We start from the raw sequence: 14,808 nt of genomic DNA, 5'->3' as shown, positions 1-14,808 counted from the left end.
GGTCTTGGGAAAGTAAGGGGGAAACCCTAAGAATCTCTTTTTAAATTAAAACAAGATTTATTCATTGAGTAGCATGTAGAAGACACATATTTCACAGGGCCTGAGAAGTCTCTCTTATTTTTTCTTCTACTGAATGGAATTTTTAAAATTAGCATGCATAAAATAATCATTGCACTTAAACTAGAAATTATTGAAAGTAAATATTGTGCCAGGCTCGGTGGCTCAGCCTGTAATGCCGCGCCTTTGGGAGACTGAGGTGAGTGGATTGCCTGAGCCTGCGGGTTCGAGACCCGCTTGGGCAGCGAGACCTCATCTCTACAATAAATCAGAAAATCAGCCGGGCATGGTAGCGCATGCCTGTAATTCCGGCTACTTGGAAGGCTGAGGCGGAAGGATCGCTGGAGCCCAGCAGGTCGAGGCTGCGGTGGCTGGGAGCGGCCACTGCACTCCAATCTGGGGCGACAGAGTGAGACTCCAACTCAAAAAAAAAAAAGAAAAAAAGAAAGAAAGTAAATATTGTGATGGAAGACTAGCTGTGTCACTGTTAATATGGTTAGCTTGTATTCTACAACCATCACAATGTCTTATGACTTAACTTTCATCTCCCTAGGCTAATGAGAAGAGAACAAAGACAGATGCTGCATGTTAACGGTGAGTATATTTATGCTAAACAAAGTGCAATACCACAGTACACTAAACAGCAGTTGATCCTGAAGGTGAGGAGAGAAGTGACTCATCCATGGCACAGGGTGGTGGGTGTTTGCCAAACACAAAAGAAGCAGAGCTAGCAGAGTCACCATCACATTTGACATCATGTACAATGATTTAATTTCAGCAAAACAACATCAATGATCAAATAAACACGGATCATAAAATTTTTGTTTTTGTATCTGTTTGTACTTATTTTGTAAATCTCTTTATAGATAAACATATGTGCATTACATAATTCTGTGTTTTTTACTAATTTAAGCCCATTTTGAATTTGGAGTTTTTTTCTTTCTTTTTTTTCTGTTTAAAAGGACTCCGTGAATTACTCAAGTTTCAAAACATGGCCAACACAGCTGGCCATATAACAGAAAGAGCATCACTTCCATCTGGTGGCAGACATTAAAATATTGAGCATAATCCCAAAACAGAAATTAATCTAACTCTAGGTTCCATACTAGTCAATTAAACTCCTATTTCAGAAGTGGCAAACACAATAATTGTCAAACAACCTACCATCTGACCTCAATTTGAAAGAGTACTTCCAATATAATATGTATTTTAGATAAATATATGTATCTACTACAAAAAATAAACAATTTAAGAAATGTTCCTATTAAGAGATAGAACTACATTTGCCAAACCTGTAAAATATCTTAGTCTTTCAATTAAATATTGATATATGCGATAAAGGTAAAGTTCTGAATCCCAACCTTGTTATTTAGTAACTTATATCCAAATCCTGTTACATTACGTATATACGTATATATATATATTTTTTTTTTCTTTGATAAGGACATATGCAGAAGTTTTAAATCAACTTAGGGTATTTTAGGTAGTTCATTCACTCCAAAAACTTATTTTAAAGGCAGATAAATTGAAACACTTTTCCAGGCAATAAAAATAGCACCCCAAAATGAAAAAGGAATCTAATATGATAATAAAGTTGGTTACCTGATCTACTACCAGGCGGGAATGAGGGACACCTAGAAGCCCAAACTTCACCTGCATGCCAGCTACTTAGGTAGTAAATCATCAATTGCACCTCACAACTCTATAATATATAACTAAATTTTTAAAAATAATAAGTAAATAAAAATAGGGAAAAATGGGTAAAAACAAATTATTCATACTATATATATAAAGTTAATCAAAGACCAAACAGGTTTGATGGGACTCACACCACTTACTTATAGTACATCCTTTATCTTTCTTATAACATCAATCCTTGGACAAAAATTGCATGCACAACTTATGGTAACATTGTAGTGTCACCATGGAAATCACCTAAATGTATTCATTTCTGAACCTCATGAATAAATCATGAATGAAGGTGGTTCTGAATGATAGTCTCGGAATTGATTGAAAAAAGGGTGCAATGAGACCTCATTTTATACTTTGATTCATTGGGTAAATTCATACATAAAATACTCTATTTTGAAAATTGTGTAAGAAAGTGTATATGGTATAGCAATAAAGGGGGGTCACTGGCTCAAGTTTCAAATATTCCTTTATTGGTTTATTTATAGAATCACTTTCAGCTCTAAATCTTCTGATTTTAAATGTAAATCTCTTCTTTCCTTGATTTTAAATGCACTAAGGTAAATTAACTATTATTACAAGTCACATAAAAGTGACTGTTGCTATGAATTCATATATAAGGAGAGAGAAAATAAATTCCTTTTTAAAGTATAAAATTGAATTTTAAAATGTTAAGGCAACATTTTAAAGTTTATAGAGTTCTAATTTTTTGGCTTTGAGATAATTTTTACTTTTTTTAGTAAAATGTAGAATGGTTCAATATAGAATTCACCAGAACCAAACTTCACAGAGCCCCATGAACATTACTCAAAATCATATTGAAAATGATTAAAGAGAACTCCTCTTCTTAGGAGGTACCTTCCCTATCAGGCCAATTTAAAACCACTCATTAAACATCAAAAATGTGTTTTATCATATGCTTAGTGTTATTTCTTAAGGCGCAGATTCATTTTTCTATAGAAAAAAATAGCAAAATTCCACCAAACTCTATTCTGTCCTACTATGATGTCCTGTTCATCATTAGCTTATGGAAATGGTGAAGGTTGAATTTCCAGGAACTTCAAAGGTATCTACTTTAATCATCTTTAACTAAATGCAATAAGCAAATCATTCTTTCTATAACTCTACATTAATTTTTTTCTAAAGAAAGTATCCAAATGAATCCCTATGTTACACGTGTTACCCATATTAATACATAGAAAGCCATTACTGTCTAGCAGTGAAGAATATGGTACTGAGACAAAGCCTATATGATTATAAACATAATATTAGGTATTTCTATAGTAACTTTAAAGCATACTCTAAATTATCCTTTCAATAATCTTATGATGTACAAATTACCATTATATATTTTACAGTTGAAGAGAGATTCAGTAACCTATTCAAGCTATCAGCTTGATTGTTGGACTCGCAATTTAGCCATCTTTACTCCAAAACTTGTGCATCCATAATCTCTGTTCCAAGGGTGTAAAAAAGTTTTAAAAATTGCAAATAAAATAACATCAAACAAATTAATGTGCATTTCATATAGAAAAAGGAATTAATTTTGTTATGTTTCAATTATAATGGAATACATTCCTGTTTTGACTTCTTGCAGCTTTGAATAGATGAAACATTACTTTTTGTAAAAAATTACTGTTTTGTATATTTATCTTGTACTAAGCAACCTAATGGCATTCTCGTAGTGATTTTAATAACATAAAATTATACCAAAAAGAGGGTTTTATCTATCCTATTTCAAAGTTTACATGGTACGTGTCTTTTTTTTTAAAGATTTATCATATCCTTATCTAGAATTTTTACTAGAAATGACTGCAAAATTCTATCATATGTATTTTTTAGTATATAATGGTATAATCTACTGATATGTGGAACTATTTTTGTTTTCTGTATAGGCTTCCATTACATACATAAAATTCCTATTTGCTTACACATACGATGAACTTTTGTTTTACTCCTGGGTGCTGTTTACCAATATTTTATGTAAGAGTTTATTTGTATTTAAAATTAGAATGAGATAGAATCACCATCTTTTTTTAAATTTATTTATTTTTTTTTTTGAGTTGGAGCCTCACTCGGTCGCCCAGACTGGAGTGCAGTGGCCGCTCCCGGCCACCGCAGCCTCGACCTGCTGGGCTCCGGCGATCCTTCCGCCTCAGCCTTCCAAGTAGCTGGAACTACAGGCGCGCGCTACCACGCCCGGCTGATTTTTGGATTTATGGTAGAGATGAGGTCTCGCTGCCCAGGCGGGTCTCGAACCCACGGGCTCAGGCAATCCACTCACCTCAGCCTCCCAAAGGCGCGGGATTACAGGCTGAGCCACCGTGTCCGGCTACCATCTTTTTAAAAATTTTTTTAAGTGTCTTATATTTGAAATATTAACATTATGATTCTCTCCAAACTGACTTGAGTTCCCCATATTTTTCTATGATTGGAATAGTTTAAATAACATTGTAATTATCAGCTATATATTCATTTGTTCTAGTGATTTTTTGACAATAGATTTTTTTGAAGTTTTCTAACTTTTACATGACTTATTCTAGTTATCCACCTCCTCTTGGACATATTTCAATAATTTAAATTTTTCTAAGATCTCATGTTCCTTTAGGTTTTCATGTTTCATAAATTCAAATCATACCCAATATTCTATTGCACTTCTTTTAATCTTTACTATTTGGGAGTTATTTCTGCTATCTCATTCATAATCTTACATATTTTTTCTCTTCATGTTTTCTATAATTTGAACCTTGAGGGGTTTATCTTGGCCACTTCAAAGAACAATAAAAATGTGAATTTATGTAACACTTTTTATTTTTGCACTCTATTCTGTTGGAATATTATACTATTATTAATAATAATAGTTCTCATTTCTATTAAATTCTTTTTCTAGTTCCTTTGAATATTCTTTTTCTAATTTCTTAAGATGAGGACTTTGTTTTTATCTTTTTTCTTTAAAAACAAAGGCATTCAAAATTCTACATTAAGCATAGCTTTTACTGGATGTGTATATTTTGTTAGAAAGAGATTTTCTTTTTCATTAATTCATATCTAGTTTGTAATTTTCTTTTAGTTCTAAGAGTTATCTAAAAATATTTCTTAATTTCTTAATAAAATATTTCAGTTTTCTAATAAAGTTGCCTAATAAAGTGTTTTAATTTCCTAATAAAGCTTACTATCACAGAATGTGACATTAAAAATCCTTACTTTTTTGAATCTATGAAAAATTCAGGCAGCTTTTTCAAGGATTAAACTTCTTATGATGAATCCCTTTTCATTTGCAATTTCATAATGCTAATATGTACAGTTTCTCCAAATGGAATTCTGCCATTTCAATACAATAAGATAAATATGAAACCCTTATATATATCATTATTAAAATGAGGTAAAGTTTTGTTGGCTATTTTAAATACCAATCAACGGTAAGTTCCCAGTGTCATTTTTCTTATAATAGTAAATGAATTTTACTCAGAACCCCTTAACTTCTATTTTTCATTTCATTCCTTATCCATCCTTATTAGAATGGATAAGAATAACTATGGGACAGCAAAGGGCATATTGTATCACTGAATATTGCTATGAATTTTACTCATTTCATAAAGATGCAGGTATGTACTTGATACACCTGGGTCTTGGTTTAGTTTTCACTCTCAGTTATATGTTTTCCTTTCAATACTGAGTATGGAGTTTATATCTGATATTACCTTATCTCTCCTCCCTTATTCCTATGTCCTCCAAGCGTCAACAGTCACATCAGTCCTATCATAACAGTGTCATTTTTGATAACACAGGGGGAATAATATTACAAGAAAATAATATATTACAAGGAAATAATATCACGCACAAAATCCTGTCTTAAAAAAAAATCACATTTTTGAATTATTTTAAAAATCAGGGTAGGAACCATGTAGATATTATAAGATACAGGAAACATGTTAAGGTTAGTTATAGTGCTAAATTGCTGTGTAAAATTCCACAAGAGTTTCAAACATTTTATTGTATTATGTGAACAAATATGAATCAGCCAGTTTACTAGCCTTAATTTGAGGAAATATTTTTTAATGCATTGCTTTTATCTGACATAAGAACTTTAGATAACTGTACTAAAATATACATGGAAAAGATGATTTTTAGAAGTACCATTCTTTGGATAAGGTAACTTCAAGCCAGGCTCGGTGGCTAAGCCCGTAATCCCGTGCTTTGAGAGGCTGAGGTGAGTGGATTGCCTGAGCCCACAGGTTCAAGACCCGCCTGGGCAACTTAATGAGACCTCATCTCTGCAATAAATTAAAAAAAAATTAGTCGGGTATGGTAGCGCGTGCCTGTAGTTCCAGCTACTTGGAAGGCTGAGGCAGAAGGATCGCCAGAGCCCAGCAGGTCAAGGCTGCAGTGGCCAGGAGCAGCCATTGCACTCCAGTCTGGGTGACAGAGTGAGACTCCAACTAAAAAAAAAACATGGTAACTTCAAGAGTAAAATATAAATATATAAAAATTTTAATGCATAAAAGGCTGAATAATTGTAATATCGTGCCAGCCCATGCCTGATTGACTCACATCCTTCAAAATGAATTATACAATATTGGTTTAGGGACTGTATGAGCCTGACTGTATAACCATCATAACAGGAAAGATGGAAATTACAAGGGGGGGACCCCAAAAAACCCTAACATCTATTTATAAAAAATTATGTATTTATTCTTACATGTTTAAACTTCAGTCACCTCCAGAGTACTCTCTGTTTAATGCAAGATGCTTTTTTCACTGCTCATAACAGTCTTTGAATTTGTCAATTCTGATGTCTTTTAATGCTTCTGCTATTGATTGCTTTACCTCTTCCACATCAGCAAAATGTTTCCTTTTTAAGACTTTTTCATCCAGGAAAACAAAAGAAAAGAAAATTGTTTGGGGCAAGATTGAGTTAATAGCGATGGTGGGGCATGGAACTCATGCCTGTTTTTGCTCAATAACTGCTGAACACAGCAGGTGTGGGCAGGTAAGCTTGTGAAACCCCTGTCGTGAAATGAGCAAAGGCATTGAAAGAATGTCCAAAAAAAAAAGTCACTGAAGCTGAATGCAGCCTCTCACAACAATGTGAGCTTGTACACTGGTGGTGATGGGTTCTTAAAACACTTACCTATGGGGGAAAACCTGTACTACAAGGGGCCTGCCCTCCAAAAAATAATACCAGATTTTTTTGGGGTCCCCCTTATACATTTATTCAACATTTACCTTACACCAGGTGCTATGTTTTAATATTTTGTTCACTTCCTGTCTATGATAATGACTAAATATATGTATATGTACTCTGAAGTGAAAGGTTTGTGGCCAGGAAGTGGTAACTCAGGTGTTTACTGAACTGGTAGAAATACATTTCAGACCAGATTATTCTGACTCCAAGTTATCTCTTAAACAGTTCTTTCTCATGGTATCTATTATGACAGGTTTCATTTTTATCATTCCAAAATCTCACAAACCAAAGCTTTTTAAAAATACAACAAAATGAAAAATTTTAAAATTCTAAAAGTTACAAGTTCATATTTTATTATTAGGTCCAGCAGACATACGATTACTCTGTCAAATATCTATAAAACTTTCAGTGCTTATCCTCAATTTTATGATTATCGTACATCAATAGCAAACAATTCATCTATCATCTCTAGTTCGCAGACCACAAATCTGAGTAGTAGCCCACATGCTCCCAAATCTAAGAGCCTATCACTAATAGATGTTCCTTAATGTTTATAGAGCTAACAATCATCATGACCAAATGGAAAATGTGCATGAATAATAAACAATAATAAAATGTTTCATGAATTACATGCAAAGATGTCCACATTCTAATCCTTGGAATTTGTGAATGTGTTACTTTAAATGGCAAAAGGTACTTTGCAGATGTGCTTAGATTAAGGATGTCAAGATGGAGAGATTATTCCGGAATATCTGAATGGGTCCAATGTAATCACGGGGGTCCCTCATAAGAGAGAGGTAGTGGAATTAAGATGCAAAGAAGAAGATGACAGTAGAAACTGAAGTCAGAGAGAGAGAGAGATAAACACACACACACACACACACACACACACAGAGAGAGAGAGAGAGAGAGAGAGAGAGAGAGAGATATTTCTTCTAAAATGGAAGAAGTTGCTGCAAACAAGGAATGCAGGTGAACTGCAGATGCAAAAAGAGGCAAGAGACCTGATGCTTCCCTAGAGTATTTTTAAGAAAGACAGCCCTACAAACACCTTAGTCTTAGGACTTCCCACCCCTAGATGTGTAGAATAATAAATCTGTGTTGTACTGAGTTAATAAATGTGTGATAATTTATTACAGTTGCAAATGGAATCTAATGCAGATTTTGGTACTGGAAAGTGGGGCACTACTAGAAACAAATACCTAAAAATGTAGAAAATGACTTTGGAATTGATAGTGATCAGAGGCTGGAATAATTTTGACGAGGATGATTTTTAAAAGTGTAGTTTGCCTTTAAATAGACTATTCTTAAAAATAGGGATATTAAAGGCTCTGCTCTGAAGGAAACAAGGAGTATGGCAGATCTTTAACTTGTTGGAGAATACTTATGCAATCATAATCAGACTGCTGGTAGAAATATGGACATTAGTGGAGATCTGGTGAGGGCTCAGAAGGAAATCAGAAACATGGTATTGTAAACTGGGGAAAAGATTTTTTGCTACAATGTTGCAGAAAACTCAGCTGAATTGATTCCTAGAATTATGTGGAAATCTCAAGTGTAAGTGATAAACTTGGATATTTAGCTGAGGAGATTTCTAAGCAACACATAGGAGGAGCAGTTAGGTTCCTTCTTGCTGTTTATAGTAAAATATGAGAGGAAAGAGATGAATAGAGAGAAGAACGACTAAGCTAAAAAGATCAAAGACTTGATCATTTTAAATATGCTCAGCCTATGAAGACTGCAAAAGACTAAAATGAGAAGTCTCAGTTTCAAGAAAGCATGCTTGGAGAGAAAGACAATTGTATGTCTAGATAACCTTCCACTAGTACTTTGTAAAAATTAAAAGCTCAGAGTCAGCAGAGGACACTGAAAAGATTAGGCCTAGTTCATGGATGCCCTCAGCTCCTACAGCAAAGGCCGAAAATAGGGATAGAATTATGCAGGAAAGATCTGTGGAGGAGCCTGGTTTCCAGTGGAGTAAATCCAAAACCATACATTGGAAAATCACAGCCAGGCTCGGTGGCTCAGCCTGTAATCCTGCACCTTTGGGAGGCTGAGGTGAGTGGATTGCCTGAGCCCGCGGGTTCAAGACCCGCCTGTGCAGGCGAGACCTCATCTCTACAATAAATCAAAAAATTAGCCGGGCGAGGTAGTGCATGCCTGTAATTCCGGCTACTCGGAAGGCTGAGCCGGAAGGCTCACCGGAGCCCAGCAGGTCGAGGCTGCGGTGGCCAGGAGCGGCCACTGCACTCCAGTCTGGGCGACAGAGTGAGACTCCAACTCAAAAAAGAAAAAGGAAAATCACAAGGATCTTGAGAATGCTATAACAGTAGAAACATTGTCAGCTTGGTATGTAATGAGCAGGAAACGTATAAATTCAAAAAGGCTGTTGGACTTCCAAAATTCTACAGGTAGTAATGGGATGACAGATATACTCAGCTGAAAATATGTTCAACTATTCATGGAAAAGAAATAATGATCCTGAAAATGGAAGACCAGGCCCAGAGGGCAGAGACCCAAGCCCACAGAGAATCATTCACAGGCCATGAGATATAAGAAGTTTGCCCGTGTGAATTTCTAAATTTATTGAGACTGGCAACTCTTTTTTCCTTCCATTTGCTCTCTTTTTGAATAGGGACTGTCTATAACATTTACCCTAGGTCTGTCTGACATTGCATTTGGGAAGCATATAATTTGCTTTTTAGTTTCACAGGTACACAGATAGAGAGGAACCCTGCTCCAGGATAGATTATAAATAGATCCTTACCCATACCTAATTTAAATGATTTAGATGATGAGATTTGGAACTTTAAGCCTTTTTTAAGATGATGAAATTTAAATGAGATTGTGAACATGAGTTGTTGGTAGGATGGGTTGTGACGTTTGAGGATCTGAGAATGTGGTGAATGTGTTTTGCAAGCAGGAAGGATATGAATCTTTAAGGACGAGTGGGCAGACTGTGGCAGGCTGAATTATGACCGCTGAAGATAACCCCACTCTAATTCCTTGATACTATAAATATGTTATCTTAAATGGCAAAGGGGACTCTCCATATGTGATTAGGCTAAGGATATTGAGATAGGGAAATTTTTTTTCGGTATTAGGGTATGCCCAATATAATCGCAAAGGTCCTTTTAAGAGGGAGAGATGAGGGGCAATGTCAGAAAGGAGACATGAGTAAGGGATAAAGGTCAGAAAAAGACAGAGACATTCCAAGATGCTACACTGCTGGCTTTGAACCTGGAGAAGGAGCCAGAAAAGGATGCGCCAAAAGGGGAAAAAAAAAAAAACCAGCCCCATTAAAAAGTGGGCGATAGCTGGGCTCGGTGGCTCAGCCTGTAATCCCGCGCTTTGGGAGGCTGAGGTGAGCGGATTGCCTGAGTCCGTGGGTTCGAGACCCACTTGGGCAACTTGGCAAGACCTCATCTCTACAATAAAAATCAAAAATTAGCCGGGTGTGGCAGCACGCGCATGTAGTTCCAGCTACTTGGAAGGCTGAGGCAGAAGAATCGCCGGAGCCCAGCGGGTAGAGGATGCGGTGGCCGGGAGCGGCCACTGAACTCCAGTCTGGGCAACAGAGTGAGACTCCACTCAAAACCAAAAAATAAATAAATAAAAATAAAATAAAAAGTAGGCGAAAGACATGAATAGACACTTCTCAAAAGAAGATATACAGGCAACCAACAGACACATGAAAAAGTGCTCAGTCTCACTCAACATCAGAGAAATGCAAATCAAAACCACATTAAGATACTACCTAACCCCAGTAAAAAAGGCCATCATTAATTAGTCAAACAACAATAGATGCTGGTGAGGATATGGAGAAAAAGGAACGCGTCTACACTGCTGGTGAGAATACAAACTAGTCCATCCTCTTTGGAAGATAGTGTGGTGATTTCTCAAAGAACTAGAAATTGACCTTCCATATGATCCAGCAATTTCCCTATTGGGAATATACTCAGAGGAACTCAAATCATTCTACAAAAAAGATACCTGCACACGAATGTTTGTTGCAGTTCTATTCACAATAGCAAAAACATGGAACCAACCATGCTGCCAACTGGATAAAAACAATGGTAAATATACACAATGGAAAATTACGCAGTCACAAAGAAGGACAAATATATGGGCTTCGCAGCAACTTGGATGGATTTAGAGTCTATCATAGTCAGTGATCTACCACAGAAACAAAGAAGAGTCCCATATGTTCTCACTCATAAGTGGATCTTGAACAATTATAATCCTATAAGAAAGTGATTGGCGTTAGTGGGAAACTGCCATGGGAGGAGGGGTGGGATTGGCAGTTGAGGGAAACTGCCAGGGGAGGGAGGGGCACACCTCATCAACAAGGGTACCTGCATAATGAACATTTGTATCCCTATCCCTGAATCGTACCCCACATCTTTAAAATTAAAAAAAAAAAAATTTTTTTAAAGAAAGTTGGAAAAGCAAGAAAATGGATTTTCTTTGGAACCTCCAGAGGAAGTGCATCCTGCTGATATGCTGACTTTAGGATATCTGACCTCCAGGACCATCAAATAATACATTATTATTATTAAGGCACTAACTAGATGATAATTTGCTATAGCAGCTATAGGAAACCAATATAAATAGGCTCTAACTTAATTTGGTATAAAGATTCTCCATAAATACATCGTAAAAAGCTCAAATTTTATTATTTCAGGAATTTCAGAGTTAAAATAGCAAACAACATGCTTCATAAGACACTAAAATTTAGATTTTAAAACTTAAAAATCATGGTCATTTTTTTTTCGGTTGACAGTCATCTTGTGGAAATGTGACAAGGGTGACAACACAAAAATGGAACATCTCATCACTCCGACAGGATGAATTCTGCCTTGTAAATGGAAAGAAAAGGAATTCAATAAATATACATTGATAGTCAACACAGTTTTTCCTATCTGTGCATTAGCATCTGAAAGTGAATGAGGGATGGTTTATTTAGACTTTGAATTCATTACTGCAAATGAGGGCCCCCTTCACCAAGGCCCCCTCTTCAATTATCTCATCAACTTAATTTCAAAAAATCATATGAATAGTTTTTAGAAGGCACTTCAAGTCTTATAGGGCAATGAGATTGCCCATAGTTCATGCAGTAAATTTATATTCAGTAATCAACATAATGCAGTGATTTATTCTCTTTTAAGGATTTCCAAATCCTTGGGAGAGTCAGGATATAATCACAATAGAAACATACACATGTAGCAAGTGTTTCAAAATGTCCCTTACTTGTGTGACAAGTGGCTCCAACAGCCTTTCCACCGTTAGTGTCCGAATTTCCAAACTTTTGGGGTCCCATTTCAAAATGATGGGTGAAGTTGCCGAAGTCATTCTCCCTGTGGGAACACACATTATCAGTTAGAAATAATGTTCATTAATATAAATGGTTTATTTGGCAGTTCAACATGAGTAAATCACTGAAAATTACTTGAAGATTACCAGTTTCCGACCTCGTCAATTTAAAGACAGGAAGACCAGACCAGTACTCTGTGAGGTGGCAATGTTGGAATCAGATTAAAAACTGAGTGTTGTTGAACATACTGGTGTACATTAGGCCAACATTTGGGATCCAATTGCCACTGAAATATTTAATTTACCCAACATTTAGTATACACACCAATCTGCTATATGCTGGGAAAGACATGAATCTTGCCCTCAAGTCGTTTATGATTTAAAGATAGAGGCACCCAAGTCTGAGAACAATTATATTTTAGTGTGACATATGTTATCATCAAGGAACACAGAGAGGACAGGCAAGGTGGCTCACTCCTATAATCCTAGCACTTTGCGAGATCACGGTGGGAGGATTGCTTGAGGCTAAGAGCTCAAGAACAGCCTGGGTAACACAGTGACACCTCACCTCTATCAACAGTTAGCCAGGTGTAGTGGCAGCTAAATAAGAGGCTGAGAAAGAGGGCCACTTCAGCCCAAGAGTGTGAGACTGCAGTAAGCTATGACTGTGCCACGGCACTTCAGCCTGGGTGACAAGGCAAGATTCTGTCTCTATAAATAAAAAGGAAACACAGAGAGAGATATGGAAGAATGTAGGAAAGGACATGAAAGTCAGTCTTGGGAGACCAGGAGAGAATGCCAGGAGGAAAAGCAAATTCATCATGATCACCAAATACAGGACCCCTTGTTATTACAAAAGACTACTTTGTTTTCATCACATCATAACTGACCCCTGAGAATATCTCATTCCTCGGGGCAACAGAATTTCAGTCTCTTAGATAGGAAAGACATCTCGCAAACTGAGTGCCAATGGTTGTGAAAATCATCTTGCTGCTATTTGCATGCACTCTGATTACTTACTACATTTATATTCTTGTCCCATGAAATTAGTGTCTGATAAGGTTATTTACTTCATTCTAAAGCAATCCTCTCTTGCCTAAGAACCACTGATATGCAGGCAGCCATCTCCCACATAGCAGACGTAAAATACAGTCTTAGCTTCAAGAAAACAAATCACACATTCTACCAGGGGTGCGTTTCTCATCAAGAAAATTTTGAATGCATTTTGACATCTAACCACTGGACAAGCAACCTTACACTGTACAAAAGGAATCTGAATCAGTTGTGTGAATTCCACCATAAACGAAAGTAATTCATGGCTGGACTCTTATTTTGAATCAATGTCCCCACTCAATTCCATCCTTATAAATCAATATAGATGATTGTTTCTACAAGAATTACCACAAAGAAGGCTTATTACAATAGGCACGTGCCTTTTTACAGGCTCTCCTACAGCTAATTCCTTTGCAAACAGACCCAACCAATTTGCTTCAGAAAAAAAGAAAAAAAAAGGCAAAGACACAGTGTGCTGGTATTTTAACTCTCTCCAAATGCCATGTTTTAAATAAACTAAGCATAGCAATCCAACCATACAGACCGATTTAGATTTGGGTTCCTTCACCACAACAATAGTTGGCACAGACATGCTGCCTGTCCTCCAAAAACCTAAAAACACTTTACACATTTTCCATTCACACTACCAGCTGCCACAAAGCAGCTCTGACATGCACAGAATGCTGCTGGGCTGCACACCTCCTCACGCTGGAGAAGGATAAGGATGCCTGGTGCATCCTGTACGCACTGGGATACCTTCATTCCTGCTGGAGTCAGACCTATCTAAGCGATCTTGGTCCAGTATTTGTGGCACATTTACTGCAAGTTTTTGGAGACGTTCCCTGAGAACCCTTTGAAAACTCTGATGGAGCCACGAGTGATACAATAATAATGATGAACGAGTAAGTACTGTGGGAAAAAAATGGATAACTAGTAGTGAAGTCATTTTACATTGACCGTGAAAGTTACCGGGTGACACTGTGTAGATAATTTCCATGATCACAGGAGCATGCTTATAAATTACAAGCGAGTGGTCCAGGGAAGGCCCATAGACTCTTTTATGGATATTCAAATATATAACTTTTTTAAAATGACACTCAAAAAATGCAGCCATGGAAACAAATATGCTGGGGCAGTCACAACAAGAAACACTGTCTCGCGTGCATCAAGAGGATGGGAGATACTCCTTGAACAACGACCTCAAGCCAACTATCATCAGCCAAAAAACAAGAGTTAGTTACAGCCCTGAGTCCTGAAGGTCACAGAGACCTTATAAATCTAAAAATGAAAGAATAAGAGATCCCGGACAAATCACTCAATTTATTCCCTTGGGGATCAGTCTTTTCAGTCTTCTTGTGACAGAGGTAACATTCGATAACAAAAGGCATAAAAGGTCATATGATATCAGTCTGCTGCAGGATAAAACCTACTCACAGAAACTTTAAATGCTGTTTTCCAGCCATGCCATTTTGACACAGTTGAGACTAAAACTAGGAATTCTGTCTCTGTCC

General features: G+C 36.6%; 1 protein-coding gene across 1 annotated transcript in view; it reads right to left on the bottom strand.

Annotated features, from left to right (window-relative positions):
• Positions 1-12,291, bottom strand: part of LOC103267969 (catenin alpha-2-like) — a 275,900-nt gene extending 263,609 nt beyond the window's left edge. The window contains exon 1 of the mRNA XM_008065528.2: positions 12,182-12,291. Coding sequence (XP_008063719.2) covers positions 12,182-12,283 — 102 coding nt within the window. The 5' untranslated portion in view covers positions 12,284-12,291. The remainder of the gene's footprint in view (positions 1-12,181) is intronic.
• Between the last annotated feature and the right edge of the window lie 2,517 nt (positions 12,292-14,808).

Source organism: Carlito syrichta, unplaced genomic scaffold (genome assembly GCF_000164805.1).
Source record: "Carlito syrichta isolate Samal-C Ts95f unplaced genomic scaffold, Tarsius_syrichta-2.0.1 Scaffold308648, whole genome shotgun sequence".
Classification (NCBI taxonomy): Eukaryota; Metazoa; Chordata; class Mammalia; order Primates; family Tarsiidae; genus Carlito; species Carlito syrichta.
Note: the sequence above shows the minus strand (reverse complement) of the source record. Positions and strands in the feature narration are given on the sequence as shown.